The sequence below is a fragment of the Momordica charantia genome (assembly GCF_013281855.1).
Source record: "Momordica charantia cultivar OHB3-1 chromosome 8 unlocalized genomic scaffold, Mcharantia_2.0 BLBB01000008.1, whole genome shotgun sequence".
NCBI classification, from domain to species: domain Eukaryota; kingdom Viridiplantae; phylum Streptophyta; class Magnoliopsida; order Cucurbitales; family Cucurbitaceae; genus Momordica; species Momordica charantia.
In genome coordinates, this window is record NW_028275166.1 from 29,669,650 (window position 1) to 29,687,646 (window position 17,997).

The window sequence follows — 17,997 nt, forward strand, 5'->3', positions numbered from 1 at the left end:
CATCTACTTCTTGATAACCATTATACTTCTAAAATTTTGTTAACTTACTCTTAATGCTTAAATCTATTTTTTTTCCAAAATAGAACTTGGAAAATAAATAATTAAAAAAATATTTGTTAAATGTAGCATATTTAAACATAGCTAAATGATTGAGGTTTAAACCCATTTCCTCTTAATTAACACTAACCTTGAAAAATAAATAATTAAAAAAATATGATTTGTTAAATGTATTGTAATATTCTAAAACACGGAAAAATAAAAATAGAAACCTTCATCAAGCATATCTGTTCAAAACTTTGTAATAGAGCATCAACCCACTTCTAATGGGACTAACCCAACCGTTTAAAAGAATAAATTAATCTAAAAAATAAGTATGGAGGAAGTAAGAAAGTGACTGAATCTCAATTGAACAGCTCTCTGAATGTAAAACAATCTTCCAACTGTTTCGGATAAATTGACTACAATTTCAAAGAATCAAAACTATAGAAAAATGAAGGGGTAAAATACAAATTAAAAAACAAAAACAAAAACCTCCGATGTTGCAGTAATTTCTCTTCCTAATTGAAGTAAGATAAAGTTACCCATTTGACCTACTTGCTTTTGCCAACATTAGAAAAGTTGGTTATCCAGTCAAAACCAATGCTCAACTTGAAAATCTATTGAAGAGAGTTCCTAGTGAAGTAATGTAGTGATTATGAGGAGGCTAATCCAGAGTCAGAGATGCTTACATCTTTCATAAGATCTTGAGACATTGCAGACGCTATTCGGTGGCGCTTCAGAATCCTTGAAGTCGCGATTTTGGCCATCTCGAAGTTCAACACAATAACCCTTTCATCATCCAAATCAAACCTCACGCTACCTTCACTATTGTCCACTAGTTGCCACAGGTGTTTCAGATTTTCAACTTCAAATCCATTCACTTTTTTAACCTGTTCGGGCAAACCAAGGAATGTTCAACAGATTGAAGCTTTGAACTATCCATAAGAGCGTTGCAAAGCAAATTAAGTCAAGTGAAACGTCGATGAGGAAGAGTTCTAAACCATTTATTCACATTGAACTGAACTCTATTATCAAGTTCTCACTTCATTCAAAACAAAATTTCTCCATGCTAATATTGACAATTTGACACAATAGAAGCAATGGCAATATGGTTATGAGAGTGTATTAAAAAAATTAAACTTATACTAGCCTATTAAGTTAAGCTATTCGGGAAGTTCAAAGTTCAAACTCTTTAATCCACGTATTGGATTTGATATTAATATGCCAACCTCCACGTGAGATGAGGGTTAAGAATATGTTAAAAAGATTAAATTTATCATAAACTATTAGTGAGTTTAAGATTTACCAAATTTAATTCGAACAGTATTGACTCAATAGAAGCATACTAAAATCCAAGTGGTTTTCTAGAATTCACGAGGAAAAATTATTTTCCATAATTTCAAAATCCAGAATCTTGGCCTTCCATCATAACAATCAACACCAGAAAGGTAAAACCCCAATACCTCTATTATAACACTTAAACCTCCTTAAAAGTTAAAAACATTGAAGTAAATATAGATATAAGAACTTCAAATATATCAAAATGATTCAAATAATCTAATTGGTCTCTATTTATTTCCAATGTCAATAATATACATGAATGCTTAGGTACAAATAATAATGTATCCATATATTTATGAGCATGTCTGTGTCTTACCTGCAACTCTGCAAGACGCTCATACCCTGCGTTAATATCATCCATCAACACCTGAGGAAATGGAAATAAGTAGCAGTTACCGAATTGAATCAGAAATCTTAATTGTCTGCTCATCTTTTCTTTTTCTTTCTTTTTTCTTCTTCTAAAACGTTTTCTTTTTTTAATATAGAAAACAAGCTTTTATTGAAAACGATGAGAACACATGGGAGCATACAAAGATGGCCCAATAAAAGGAGCCAACTAAAAAGGTATTACAAAAAGGGGTTAAAATGTTTAATATTCATGGTCCATATCATGTTTTTTTAACAAGGATAATATTCAACTTCTTTTCTTGGTCAATAAAGACTACATAGCGCTTAAATGGAACAACTACAGGAAAGGCAGAAGTAGACAGCTTTCAGGTGTTTTTTTCCAATGCTTTTTCACCAGAGAAGTCTGGGATTTTGTGTTGCAAGGACACAGTCTCTTGAGTTTTTTATGCTAATGCCAAGAGTAAAATTTTACAGTTATTTGGTGCGCAGAGATGTATAAGAAAAGGAATTCAATTTTATTTGAAGACAAGTGTTCTAGTTAGGAGAATTTGTAGAATTAGTGAGATTCTAAGCGACTGTGCGCTAATTCTAGTGTTTTTTCTAATAATTATTCCATTAGTGAATCAGTAATAATTGGGGAGTTTTCTGAACCTTTCATTGGTTTCGTAAGGAAAGAAGAAAAAGATAATAGAAAATCACTATCCTAAATAGAAAGGATAGCCGTAAAGGCTGTACAAAATCGCTGTATTTAGTTTAATCCAACACAAATGAAGTTAACCAACAGTTTTGTAACCCTTTTACTCCGTGTAATAAAAATAGGTGCATACTCCTTTCATTACTTCGTTATTTTCAGTCAAGATTTTAGAATATAGCTTTAGTTCTCAGTCCTTACTCAATATCTGATTATCAATATAGAATAACCCAGATGAGAACAAGTTCTATTATGCTCTTAAAGACTAAGGTATGATTTACAAGGTTTCATTGCCAAGAGACATACTGATTTTCATATAAAAATCAATGTAAAACCTGTATGTAAATTAGTTATCATGCATGCTTCAGAAAAATGTAAGCAAACCTGTGAAAGGATGACAAGCTGTTCTCCAGGCCTTTTTGGTAGTTCCCTTAGCGCCCTCTCACACAAGCGACGAGGCGAAGTATTATACCAATCTTCCCCATACTCATGAAGATATGGCTGGGTAAGTGGAATGAAGACAAGACCAGCAAAAATGTAATAACTAGGAAGCTTATCAAACTGATGAACTGGGACCAGGGGTTGCAACTGCAGAGTATAGAACTTATTAATATAATTGCTAGAAAGCCATTGGGAAGAGATAATGAAGAAAGGGCACTAGTTGAAAAATGCATGAAAATCATTAACTAGGAAAAAGTACGAGTTGCAGAAAGCATACAGGTCGGAGGGTGATACTGAGCTCACACACTTGGCCGTCCCTTAGAATTTTGATCACAGATCTCTCATTGGGTTTCTTCATAGATACCAAATGATCAAATGTTATCCGCTCCCTGTTCCGGAAAGAAACTGCATAGTATGTAAATTACAATGGGAAGAATTCTTGCAAATAAAAATCAAGAGTTTTATCAAAATGAGACACAATCAGGTGGGATCAAAATAATAATTTCCAAAGTTCTATTTTTTTGTTTTCACAACTTGGCTAAAAGTTTAAAAATGTTTCAAAAGGTGAAAAGCTAAGTAATGAAATCTTAAGTAAACTAGCACTAGTTAAAACCATAAAACTAAAGTGTATATATATATATATATATATATAACTGCTATTGAATGGAGCTTAAATAATTAAGAAAGCATGAGAAATCCTTGAGGGCACATAGGGAAAATAGAAGAAGTACAAAAATTAGGAACAATAAGATAATAATAACGATAATATATTACAGAATGGAAATAGGATACCTGTTCCATCATTGGCAATAGGCTCACCGTCAAATGCAAGAATGATATCATCTTTTTTCAGGATACTGTAAGCATCTGAAAGGGGATTAATTTTGTTCACAAGTACTCCAGTCATTTCAGGGCCCATCTGGAAGTGGTTTCGAAGTTGAACATTTTCAGTAATCTGGCAAGACAAACCAAGAGAACAGAATCCAACATATTTTCCACTCTCTTCAACACCAGCTATAAAATGTCTAATCACAGGGACAGGAATTATGTACCTGCGGAATCCATTTACAATGTGTAAAGAACTAAGCAAAGAAAATTTGTTTAAGGTCGTGAGTAATAGAACGTGTACAAGTGAAAGTAAAACCAACAAAGAAAAGAGAAACAAAAGTACTCATCAGACAGCCCCCCAGCACTGTTCTAATCCAGCTACTGTAATGACCAAAGATTCCTCTATTCTTTTATTTCCTACGTTAGCATCATACAATCCTATTCTTGAGGCTAATAAATTTCTTCACTCTCCCATCGATGCTCTATCTACCCCGTCCAATTTTCATTTGAGATATGGTGCTTCCCTCCATTGTTACTGAACTCTCTTTATTCCCGATTGAGGCATTTTCTAAATCACCAAGTCTTAAGAAATAGTGTATCATCTAAAACTTCGACCAATCTTGAATGAAATTTTAGTATCAGGCATAACTCATAAGTAGATTTTATGGATGTCGGTAGAGTTATTAGAAAGTGATATCATCCAAGGCCTTTTTTTTAAAAAAAAAGCTTCAATCACTCATCCTTAAAGTTGTTTCATTCCATTTAATCCAAGCTCCCCAAAGTAGAGCCATGATGGCATTCTTTCAAATGAAATTGTTGTTGACATTAAGGTCCTTTCCTTGACTTGATAATTAGGAGTATCTCAATTGATAATATATCAATAATAGATTAAAATGACTATATTTACTTGAACCTTGTTAGCTTAAGCTTTAGGATCACTTTATTTGATATCATGCTAGTTGTTAAATTATCACTAATTCACAAACCTTAAATTTTTAGGCGAGAGTAAATTAAATCATTCAATTTATTTTTACACAATGGTCCCAAATGCAAGATTCACTGTAGACTTCTTTTTGTAATGATGAAGTAGCTGAATTAACTTGGAATCAAACATGTGAATTCTTTAAATAGGGGTCATTTCGTTGAGCATCAAGGAAAGATTAAAAAAAAAAAGATCGGAGGTAATTACCTTATTTTCTTTCATATCATACAAGTTTTATTGAAGCGAGAGTCTTGATAGATGAATCCAAAAGAGAGTATCTAGATGGTCAATCACCAATTGCATAAAAATAGAAATACATTCACATATAGCCCTATATGAAGGAAATCATTAGCATCAATCTTGTCATGAGCTAAAACCCAAGCAAACAATTGAACATTCTTTGGCACTTTGGATTCAAAATGCTTTAAGAAGGTTAAAACTTTGGTTATTTAATGAGACTACAAGGCGATCTAACTTTAATTTATAAGAGAAACAACCTTGGTGGCCCGTTTTTCCAAAATAAGCACGAGTATTTAACTTAGACAATACAACTTTTTGTTATTTAATGGTTGTGATATTGACCAAGTATATCAGCAAAGTGGGAAAATAAGGTTAAAATAACCTAAGAAAAGATACAATTTGCGACCTGCAATCATGTTCAAACACTGAAAGCATACTGAGTTTGTTAATCCCAGTAAAATTTCCAAGTCATCACTCACCCAATATTTTCTGCACCAGAAAGGTTTTGGAAAGCTACTCCAGCAACTTTATCGCCCATGATCGCTGGCCCACCACTATTTCCTGGATTTATAGCGGCATCAATTTGAATAGCCATCAGCTGGGATGCACCGTGTACATATTGTGTAAGTTCAATCCTAGAAACAACACCTTTAGTTACAGAGATGTTATCCCCACCTGCGATAAACCCAGAATTATGAGGAACAATGTCTTTAGATGTCAAGACCATCATTATCATTTTGTCACGTGGAAGTGAATGGCACAAAAGGGATGCATAAGATTAGATGTTTTGGCTTTAGTTTTCTAATTGTATCCATAATTTACAAGGAAGTGATCATAGATAGAGACTATTAAGAATTGATGATCATATTCCTAGTTTCAAAAGATAACTTATGACCCATGTACTAATAGAAAATCTAGGCATCTTCAACTACCACTGCCAGTGAAATGAATAAAATAATAAAAAAAAAAAAAGAAGAACCTTCTAGGCCAAGCAAAATTAGAATGCAACATACATAAAGAAATGGGCATAGATTTTTTTTTTTTTTTGATAACTGGGAGCCGGAGCTTTGCTCCTCTATACCCAGGGGCACCCATGCCCGCCCCAAGGCTGAAATGGGAATAGATTCTTGAAGAAGCATTTTTGAAAGATGGAGATACTATTTACAAATCTAATTATCATTTTACCACATGTAATTTCTTGGGACAAGGACAATGGTAGAAGTCTATACCCTGAGGATAACCAACAACAGCAACAGTTTCTTGTAAGATAGGAATATCTCCCAACTCCAAACAGTTAGTGTCTTCCCAGAATTCTTCACTATTGACAACCAGAATAGCCAGGTCACATTCATGACCGACAGCTTGAACTTCTGCCCGATACTTAGTTGGTGAGCCATGCTTTCTTACAAGGACGAAGGTATGATCAGCAACAACATGAGCATTTGTAAGAATCTTTTTTCCAGAGATGATGAATCCTACATTTTTTTCGAAATAGATACTGAGAAATATACACAAAGATAAGAACTTAGCTTACAGAGAGCACGACAAAAGATTTTATTTGGTCAATTTCAAAGCACAAATGAAAATGAAAATATACTCTCTCTTTTTTTTTCCAAAAACTTCTAATATGAATGATAATTAAACCACTTAACATGCGCAGGCATATGCATAACAATCCATTATGAATTCTATGGACCATGTGAAAACCATTCAAGGAAATGACTTTTAAGATCTAAAGTATGGAAATACAAAGAAGAAAAACTCCCAAATCATTATAATAACAACGCCGCCCCAATCAATGAACGATGAAGACAGTCGCTCAAGTTTCAAAACTCCCAAGGCATAAATAAAAACCGTTTAACACAACTCAATCAATCGAACCATCAACAAAGAGGGTCCATAAAGCCACAAACCGGAACCCATAGTTTCCCGCTGGGACTTGTTCTGCCACGGAAGAAAGTAGTTAGGGCTGCTGGAGACAGTGAAGACCTTAACAACGGAATCCAACGCCAGCTCAATCGCAGAGAATGCATCAGCCGCAATCCTCTTCGTCTTGGTCCTGTTAAAATGAGGCTGAAAATCCCGCACGCCCTGCCTTGAGGTCCTACGATTTCGCAGCAATGGCTTCTGAGAAGAGCACGGCAAAGGGTTGCTCTCGCTCCCGTTACTCCGGCCATTGATGGAAGAATGAGCATCCGTGGTGGGTGCAGAGACATTAGCGGTGGAATGGATTGCAGCAGCAAGAGAGGAGAGGAGTGGGAAATATTGTTTGAGGGATTCAGAGGAGAACCTGCGAGGCGTGTGAAGAGTTTGACGGAGCATGGCTACTTCTTCTTCTACTTCTCGGCCCCTCTGTAATGGAGAAACCAGAGAGAGGGGTTCTGAACCAAATGGCGAAGAAGAAGAAGAAGAAGAAGAAGAAGAAGAAGAAGACGACAGCTCTTAAACCCCTAACAAATTGTATCAATTTTCATGGTAAACTCTCAACTTCAATTCCTTATATTTTTACTCATTATTCAATTTCTAATTAATCTTTGGCTCATAACCACTAAATTCGCTTTTAAAAGGTTAAATTTAAAATTATTTGAATTCTTTAGGGGGCGGGGAACAAGGAAAAATAGAAAAGCTCACGTTGAGTTTAGTAATAATGAGGCTCGAACCGATGACTTCCACTGCATCAAAACGACCAAATGGTGATTTAACGTGGATTCTACATCTTTGAATCAAGCCAATTTTAGAACAGCCTTGTGATAATGAATCCAACGGGCAAAAAGCATTAAGGTTGCAAAGACTAATGCACCAATGTGGTATAATATAGTTGTAATTTACCCATCATATTTGGAAAAAAAAAAATAGAGGTTATTTGTATTTCTCAAAAACCCTGCCTACATCACCATTTAATATTTTTTGGCTCACTATTGGCCAAACCATCTGGGCACTAGGACCAATGTGAGTAGAATCGTCTGGCCTGCTTCATAATTGAAAAAACGAGCACGGTGGAAATACATCTCATTGAGCCAAAGAATGATGAGGACGCCTTCTCCTTTCCCTTCTTCAAACTCTATTGTTCGTAGGGAAATCTCTGATCAGTTCTTTTTTATTTCATACAAAAGTTTTCAAGACTCACGGTCAACATGAACTTAGTTCAATGGTAATTGACATCAATCTCTGATCAAGTTATCATAAGTTTGAATCTTCTACTCCATTTGTTGTATAAGTTGCCAAAATTTACCCTTTTTTTAAAAAAATTAGTATCTAATAGGTTCTGAACTTTCAATTTTCTGTCTAATAAATTTAAATGTAAATTATAATCATTCAATTTTGAGAAACAGGTTTAAAACTGTTCGCTAACAACCATTTTAGTGCAAGTGTGGGTAAAATTGTCGAGATTTATCTATAAATTAGTTCCATGATCCATAAATAATTTATTATTAAAAATAGCTCATTTTGTTAAATTGCTTTCCAATTGTCGTGGGGAGCATAAAAATGACCCTAGCTCACAAAATTATAAGGTTGAACCAGGTAAGATTATCACTAACCTAAACTTATCTTAAGTGGTTCGAATCCTCACCCCTACAAAGCAATATTGGTTGAATTAGATCTGATCAGACCATCACCTCCAAGCCCTCCATAGCATAAGAGTAACAAATTTGGATTTTTTTAATGATCTTCCAAACTTGTTTAGCCCGAAGAGTTTAATTGAAGCCCAAGCCTCGAAAATTTAAACCACCTAATCTTTTCTCCTTCCCTTGAGGTCGGAGGTATGAACTCCCTACCCTAATTTGTTTGTATTAAAAAAAAGATTCCTTTTCCATTTTTATCTTTTGTCATTTCACTTTAGTACGGATTCATTAAGTGGATATCTATTTGGTGGGTTTATTTTTTAAAATAGTTTTTAAACTATGTGATTAAAAAAAAAGGTAGAAATTCTAAAATAACATCCTTCACTTTTAAAAAAAATAACAATTTCATCTCTAACTATAGAGTATAAACAAGTTACATTGTTAGTAGGATATTAAATTTTACTATCCAAGAATCAACATTTCCATTCATATTTTAATATGTTCACGAGTGAATTTCACAGTTACGTGTAAATGGTGAATCGAAATTTTCATTATATCATAAAAATATCAACGAAATATAAAAAGTATCAAAAAATAGATACAATATTATTGATATTAAAATTCAATCTATTAAAAAAAAGGTAGAAATGTTTATTTTGTTATTTAAATGTGTTTTTTTAATAAATTTCTTAATTATTCATCAATGTCCAAATTTTCATAAGTCGATATGACATTTGAACTTTTGACATGAATATTTTTTTCCCTAATAAACGATACTTTGTGTAGAGTAGCAAAAACATGATGTGTTAAAGTTGTCACTATGATAAAACATTAATAAATATACTATTTCGTGTGATTCACTCCTTTCATTCATGTTAAAATTAACTATTATAAAATAATAATTATTCAAATTTTAAAACATAAAATAGGTTGATAAATTGAACAATTTTGGATTTAACTTTTAAATTTCTTAACAAACACGTATGGGAAGACATGCATGTGAAGATAGCGCATTAAGAACTAATGACGTGTAAACATTGGGAGTCCGTTACATACAATATTTTGTTGAAATTGTTTGTTATATTTATTATTATCTCTCATTGGTTTAGCAGCAAATCTTGATTATGTTAATAGGTTAAATATCTTAGTAATAGTTTTCTGTCTAATAGAATTAAAAAGGGTTTCTCATGTATCTCTCTTTTCTTATATTCTGACAGTACAATGCACTCTAATTCCTTTGGATTTTTTTTTAAATAATTACTTTTTAAAAACAAATGACAAAGGTAGGCTACGATCAAAACTAATTCCAAAAATAGGGTAGGTAAATCACAGTCGTTGGCTGCGATTTCGTGAAATCGCGGCCAACGACTGCGACTTCGGTTTGACATGGCTCCACGTGTAGCCAATGGCTGCGACTTCAACGGAAAAAAAAAAAGGAAAATATGTGGAAGTCGCGTGCGTTGCATGCGACTTCAATAAGAGGAAGTCGCGTACATCGCCTGCGACTTCCAAACGGAAGTCGCGTCCCACGTCAACGACAACCCACCCGCCACATAGACAATACACGTTGCAAGGAAGTAGCGTCCATTGTATGCGAGTTTTGACCCCTCCTTTGACCTAACCTATTTTTATCAATAGTTTCAAAAACCTAAGGTACTTTTGTATTTATTTATTTATTTTACATTTATTTAGTTATCATTTTTAAATTAACATTATTTTTGTAATTTCTTTTTAAAATGTCATTATTTTAAACCTTAACCCCTAATTCCTTCCATATAGAATATTTTCGTTTTCTAAACATAATTAAGCAGTTTCATTAAAATTTATTCAATAAATCACACTAAATTTTAAAATTCTAGATTGCATATAACTCATGAGTATGAATCAATTTTCTCTCGCCTAACTCAACAATATTTTGATTGGCCAAATACTACAATTTATTTTAAAACAATAATTAACTAAATTATATTGCATTTTTGTCCATATATTTTAATTTAGTTTCAATAGGGTCTCAATGCCTTTAATAGTTTCATTATTGTCTCTCCTTTAATCAAATTCTACAAAAATTTCTTACCATAGTTAAAAGTAGAAGGATTTTAAAAACTAAATAACCCGAAAAATGTGATCGATCCAACCCATCTTGTACGGTTTGGTTTTGGTCATAAACTTGTTTGAGTTGAGTTAGATTCAATTAAACAATAGATTAGGTTGGTTCAAGGGTTCATCGATCTAAAAATAATTTTGCTTTCAACCAAACAAAACGTTGTTTTGTTCAATAACTCTGGATAGATTATTTGTTCTCTAACAACTTTTTAAGTTTATAGAGGGTAAGTTTTTCACCGTATAAATAAGAACTAGCCGTCTTAATTCTATGTTAGAAAATATTGGCATTTACTTTTTTTGTTATACAATATTTTAAAAGAGTAACTCGAAATAACCATATCAACTCAACTCACGATTGGGTTGAGTTTGATTCATTATTTAATAAGAGTTGTTTTTGTTGAATAAATTTACGATCCGAACAATTATATTGGTTCTAGATCAAAATACTTCAACCTAACTCATAAATACCCTTAATTTAAACACCGACACAAAATTAATAATTTAGGTTCATGTAAAATAATTTTTAAGGTTCAAACTTGAAGAAAAGGAAAAAAAAACTTGAAATTCAACCAACAAACTACAAGTACCAATAGTAACCTACTCTTTAGGTAGGGGCAACAGAAAGAAACATGGATAAAACAGTAATATCATTAATATTATGTACCAAACAAAAAGAATAATAATGAATACTTCCAACCTTTTTTTCTGACTCAAAATTAAATTTCTTGTTTTGAACAACACCATAAATAATATCAAAAAGCAATGGTTTTTGTTAAAGAAAAAAAAAACCCAAATATATATTAAAAAATATGCTAAAAAATGTGGGTGGAATTTAAAATGATAATTTTTTAAGTTACATAAAATAGGTTAAGTTTTCGATTTTAGAGATGAACATATTTATTTCATTAAATCATAACATGTAATATATTATCATATCATTGTTAAAGATCTAATTAAAAATAAATCAATAAATGAAACTGAAAACTTCAAATTTTCAAAATTATCTAATTAGAAATTAAATTACAACGCCACAATGTTGTGTGTACTTGAACTTTAAAAAATACTTAATAAATTTTTAAAATTTATTTACATATTTGTAAAATTGAAAGGTTAGAGTATTATTAGATACGAAACTCAATTTTGTGTCTAATAATTTCATAAAATAATAGAAAAATGTTGTGATCTACGAATAAAATTAAAAATTTAGAAGTTAGAACATTAAGTTCATGAATTAAATTTGCAATTTAAACTAATAATAATAATAAACCTGATGAAATTAATTTTATTGTTATATATAATTTAGCAGGAAAATTACCTATATTTGATTTCTCTGCAACAGTTTTATGATTTTTCAGAAGGAGAGAGGGAGAGAGAGAGAAAAAAAAAACCCTAAGAATGATCGAGAGTACCGCGGCGATCGACTCCGGCGGCGGCTCGAGGTTGCTGGAACTGGTGGCCGAGGTTGGCGATGCTGGGGGTGACGTTGACGGCCAATAATCCGGCGTCGTAGTTGCTGCCGCCGTCGAAGCCACTTCGGATCATCATCTGTTGTTGTTGATCTCGTGGGAAAATTTGATCGTGATAGAGGCTATGTGGTTGATCCCTAACAAAATTGAAGGCCGGCTGGTTGCTGCGCGGGCCGTGAGCGGTGGCGACGGCGGCGGAAGGCGGAGATATGAGGGCGGCGTGGTTCCCGATGCCTAGGTTTTGGTATTTGGAGAGTTCCGATTTAGCGCAGGTGAGGTCCATTTGGAGTTTACAGAGCTGGTGCTGGAGGAGGGAGATTACGCCGACGCAGCCGTAGACGGGATCACGGAGGCGCATATCGGCTTCGTAGGCGAGGGAATTGACGGCGTCTTCTCTCTGGTGAGGATGCAATTCGTTGAGGAGTTTCGTCACATTGCTGGCGCCGAACACCTTGTGAACATTCGCGAATTTCTGCGGCTGGTCCGGCGGAAAGTACGGTGCGAAAACGCATTCCGGTTGACATTTTCGCCGGAGAAATTTGCAGGCTGCGCACGGCGAATTCGACGAGCTCGATGCCATCTTCAACTTCCTCCTCTGTAAGAACACTCTATTAGACTTCTCCAACATAATCAATCAAGCATGTATATAGACAGACTCTAAGTCACTCAGAAAAGGGGGAAAACAGTGTGAATTAGAAAATTGTTATGAACTTGACTGTTCTTTTTGTTTAAAATCCAATGAATTCCTTTCACTCTGCCTCTAGAAAGATTTTGGAGAGAAGAACGGCATAAATAGGGGAAGGAGAGTGGTGGATATGGAAAGCATTTGAGATTTCAAACCAAATTTTACTGAATTGGAATTGGGTCTAAACTCTAAAGGGAAGGATCTGATTCATATTTTTTGCTTTAAATATAGAAAATTTTCTGGGAGATCTTTTTCCTTCTATACACAGAGAATCTCTAGAGAACAAAATTTTCACTCATAGTTTCCCATTTGAAAATCAAGGATTCAGTTTGAACCCAAAGTTGGGTATGTGAAAACAAAGAAGGAAGATAGAACTGTACCTTAGAATAGTCTTAGGAGAAAGAGAGAGAGAGAGAGGAATGCAGAAACCAAAGAGGGAAAGAGGGAAAATCTTACCCTTTTACAAGTGGGTTTGTGAAGTTGGATCTCGTGAAGAAAAGAGAAGCAAAAACGAAGAAGGGGTTAGAGAGAGAGAAGAGAGAGAAGAGAGAGAGTGTTTTACTTCACAGTGATCGATGAATAGTATAATAACATGGAAGAGAGGGGAAGAAGATCTGGTTGAAAATATTAAGTACAGTCCATTTTCCAGTAAATGTATGAAGAGGGTTTTAAGAGAGAGAGTGAGAGAGAGAGAGAGAGAGAGGTTGAAGCCAAGGGAGGGTTGGAGGGGAAAGTCTTGGGGATAAATAAAGATTTTTCCTAAAAAGGAGAGAAGGCAAAAAGAGAATAAGAATGACTAAAGACTTGTCTCCATCATTCTTTGACTTCAAGTTGGGGAGAGATCTCTCAATCTTTTCTCCCTTTTTCTTCTTCTTCGTCAATGTCTCGGGATTTCCAAACACCGCAAAAAAAGTCCCAAAATATGTGTAATTACATTACATCCATGCATGCATGAAATCAACAATACTTTTCTAATATTTTTAGAAAGTTTGAAAGCTAAATATATATTAGAAATATATATGTGCCACTTTTTAAAGGGGAGTGAAAATTAGGGTGTTTGACTTTTCAGCCCCAAATTAAAGTTGTTCGTCACGAGAAACTAGTTCTATTAAGGATGAAGAGCGAACCATCGCTTGGGATGAGTGTACTAAATATAGGGTGTAGAAATTTGAACTCGGACTTATAGATATTTGTATGTATTTTAATCAAGTAAAGAACTCGTTTCTTTAGAGAGGTACATTGTTAGCTTGTTTCATCTTTTAGAGAGATAAGTTCTAGACATAAAAGTATCATTTTTTTTAATTAGTTTTCATTTCTACTATTATGACAAATTGTTAAATTCCTACTAAATACCAAGGAAGTTATGAGACGACATCCAAATGAGGACTAGTTTTTGGGGTCTGTTTCATCCTAATGAGATCAGGACCCTTCATCCCATCCTATCCCAACCATTGTAGCAAATGTGTCACTTAGTTTTTAAAAATATATTCTGAACATGGACTAGTCCCTCATAATTCACTCCATGAAGCTTTGGAAATGGGAGCTTTCCAATGATCCAAACTCTCTTTTTTTCTTTTCTCTAGAATATTAATTAGTTTTACATATGATCTAAAAGCATTATTGATTGAAGTCCAAGTAATTAAGCAATTGGTCAAATCTCTCTCTCTCTCTCCCTAGTTCTCTCTCTGTCTAGAGTTGGTAAAGTCATGCTTTTAAGGCAATTAATAGTTAAAGGTGAAGAAAAATGGTATTATGTGGTGATCTTATTTTCACTGTTTCTTCGCCGGGAAAACATTTCGCTTACAACATCAACATGTCCCCATATAAAGATGGTGACCACCTATCACCTTTATTCACCACTTCAATGCACTTATATTACCACTTCTTCTTTTTTTTTTTTCCTTTTTCCTAAATATCTCTCTCTCTCTCTCCTACACATGCTTAAATTTATTTACTATATTTATTGTCACCTCTTCTTTACCAATATCATGTTATAGGTTTTAATTTTTTCTTTTTCTAATATTTAGATACTTACTAGTTAGATAAGAGGAACTTCTCTATCGGTTACCCTTAAAGAAAGGGAGAATATATAATACATATATTTTTCATTTTAAGTTTTGGTATTGATTTCATTTTTGTTTCTTTCAAGACTATTCCTATGTTAGTCCATGAACTTGGTATTGAAAAAAATAAATATAAACTTCATTTTAGCATTCGCTTACTTGATCAAATTAAAGCACTCTTTTGTGCGTTTATCTGAGTAGGTTAGGTATGTAAATTACATGTGTAGTAGGTTAGGTATTGGGATTTCAAAATGGATTTGGAATTCTGTTAAATGATTAAATGAAAAATTATGCATACATACTATAAGTTTTAAACATGGAGCATAAGAGATATATTTGCCGGTAAGTTACATTCATGTTTGGCTTCATAAATTAAAGGTAGTTTACATATTTATTTTAAAAACTGTAATGGTCAAGCCTCGATCTAGTCCTATAAAGATAAAACAAAAATAAAAAATAAAAACAAAAACATGTTTGTTTCACCAAGCCTCTTCCCGAGACAGTGTTCAAATCGTTATGCTATTCGTGTGGTTCGGAACTTACTGGACAAGAAATTTTGCTATCCTAAGACCATTATAGCCATAAATTTTAATACAATGTTAACGTAGTAGACAATGAATACTCCCGTGATACCAAAAATTAGATCGGGAGATAGAAAAGAATGGTATGTTTGGATGCATTAATATTAGAGAGTTTGTCAGAGGAGAGAGAGTGGCCGGGAATTGAAGTGTATGTAATGTCGTGTTGTGAAAAGACCCATCCTCCTATTCTCTCTGCACTGCACACTCTCTGCCCCCTCACCTATCCTTCCATTTTCTTCCTTTTTTTACTTTTTTAACTTCTAATTTACACATCACACCTACCCTTCTTAAACCCTCTAAAACCCAAAGGGGTTCTTTTCGTAATTTCTCCCTTCAATCCGTCGATTTTGGTGAACATGTTGATATCTCAATTTCTCCTACCCTCTAAAATTCCAAGGGGTTCTTTTTGTAATTTCTCCCTTCGACCAAGTCGGTATTGACGAAAATGCTGATGTCTCAATTTCTCCTACTCTCTAAAACCTAAAGAGGTTTTTTTGTAATCTCAACTTCCTTTGACTGGTCGATGCTGATTAACATGTTGATGTCTCAATTTTGTCTAAATGTATAGATGGAATATTGCCTGGAAATATCATAAATTTACAAGAAAAAAAGAAAAGTATTTTGCTTTTAATATTTCTAAAGGAGTTAAAGAGATTTTATATTTTATTTATATTGTTGAGATATGAAGAAAATATTGGTTATATCGATGTCAAGTGTTTTGATTTATATACATATCAACATGTTGATAGACAAACCTATAAGATGTGGTGCAAAGGAAAATATAAGTTTAAGAGAGGAATTTAAAACTATTTTTATGGAGTAACTTAGAGTATACTCGTGGATCAATTAATTTAATGCTTCGTTTGATTTCAAAGAAAATAATAAAGTGGCTTAGTCTTCAAAACTAAACAATTTCAATATTTGAAAGATAATGTTAATATATGTAGTTGAATTATAAAAAAATATAACTTTTTTTATTATGGTGGTTAATAATGTATTTATTATTGTAGATAAAAAGATACATTTCGGCTTGCAAAAATGGACCTAATAGCTTTAAGAGAATCACTCACTAGTGTGAGAAAGGATGCATTTCCTTTTTAAATTAATGTTGAAGTGATTTGAGAGATAATTTTTTATCAATTTATTAATGGACTCGAGAAAATAATAATGATTTGGACATTGATATATAGGGTATGTTTGGGAGTGATTTTGAAAAATAAAAATAATTACATTTCATATTTTGTATAACTGATTTAATTACGATTGATTAAGAGCATATTTGGAAATGATTTTAGAATCAGTAATTTTGGAAGAAGATATTTATTGTGTTTTGGAGTGACGGTAGAATTACTGATTTTGAAAAAATGATTTAAGTATAATTGATTTTTCAAAATCACAATCTAAGTGATGTCTTCGAAATCAATTTAAAGTAATTTCATACTTTACTAAAATCAATTTTTTAATTTGACAATCATGACAAGGAAGTGATCTTCGCAATGATTTTGGTCATGTCCAAACCATTTCCAAATACACCAAAATCAAATCAAAAGTGAATTTTAAACTTTCCTAAAATCAATTTTTAAATTTGTCAGACATGATCAATAAAAATGAAAGTGATTTTGGCAATTTTGGCCATGCCAAAATTACTCCAACGAGTAATGACAAAAGGAGTGATTTTGAAAAAAATAAATAAATAAAATAAGAATAATTGGTTTCCGAAATCACCAAGTGATACCTTAAAAATCAATTTTAATTGATTTTATATTTTCCTAAAATCAATTTATCAATGGAAATGGAAGTGATTTTGAAACACTAAAATCACTACCAAATACACTGTTAAGTTGATATTGATATTGTAAATGTAATTCTCAAAATAATTATTTTATCGTTCAGTTACACATTTTTACAAGTAATTTTCATATAATTAAAATTGACTTTGAAGGATTAATGTTTAGTTTTAAAAGTGATTTTAGGATCACTAAGCTACTAAAAATAGCATTATATTTGAAAAACTATTTAACACTATTTATTAACCATTGTGATTAAATAACATAAATAAACAATTCACAACGCAACGGAAGACTTTTTTTATAAACAATTTTAAAACACGTCCATAAAAATTTTAACTTATACGAATTATGAATGAAGAGAAAAATAATAAAGAATTATACAAACTATATGAACTAATAAAAAATTAATAATTGCTTTTAAATCGTAACGGGTAAAAATTTCTCGCAAAGAATTACCGATCATAATGAATAAATTTTATTTTTTTACTAAAAAGTAAAAAGTATATTTTTATTTTGTTTTCACATGGTTCTCTTCCCAAAGTTTTTATATTTCTCCTCTCACATTTATTTGGGTGGGGCCAACTGAAGAAACATATGGATTTTATTTAAAAGGCCTTTTTTTTTTGAGTAATTTAAAAGGCCATTAAACATATGAACAATTCTAATATTATTTTAATTGGTATTAGTTTTAATTTGGAAATTTGTTTCTTTAATTTGCAAGCTCACATCAGTATTATTTTAATCCTATGTGATTGCAGATCAATCACCCCAATAAAATTACCTCCAAGTAATACTTTTAAAATTACTTTTAAGTGATTTCTAAATTTTTCAAAATA

At 32.6% G+C, this 17,997-nt stretch overlaps 2 protein-coding genes across 2 annotated transcripts; both read right to left on the reverse strand.

The window, feature by feature from the left end:
- Nucleotides 1-383: 383 nt before the first annotated feature.
- LOC111018236 (protease Do-like 10, mitochondrial) lies at nucleotides 384-7,385 on the reverse strand. The gene is made up of 8 exons (XM_022294252.2): nucleotides 6,824-7,385; nucleotides 6,140-6,385; nucleotides 5,390-5,585; nucleotides 3,653-3,912; nucleotides 3,138-3,265; nucleotides 2,804-3,007; nucleotides 1,697-1,747; nucleotides 384-929 (listed from the first exon to the last, which is right to left on the reverse strand). The coding sequence occupies exons 1-8, from the start codon at nucleotides 7,230-7,232 to the stop codon at nucleotides 693-695; spliced, it is 1,731 nt and encodes a 576-aa protein (XP_022149944.1). The 5' UTR covers nucleotides 7,233-7,385; the 3' UTR covers nucleotides 384-692.
- Nucleotides 7,386-11,865: 4,480 nt separating this feature from the next.
- Nucleotides 11,866-13,449, reverse strand: AS2 (Lateral organ boundaries (LOB) domain family protein). The gene is made up of 2 exons (XM_022294129.2): nucleotides 13,184-13,449; nucleotides 11,866-12,637 (listed from the first exon to the last, which is right to left on the reverse strand). The coding sequence occupies exon 2, from the start codon at nucleotides 12,620-12,622 to the stop codon at nucleotides 11,966-11,968; it is 657 nt and encodes a 218-aa protein (XP_022149821.1). The 5' UTR covers nucleotides 12,623-12,637; nucleotides 13,184-13,449; the 3' UTR covers nucleotides 11,866-11,965.
- Between the last annotated feature and the right edge of the window lie 4,548 nt (nucleotides 13,450-17,997).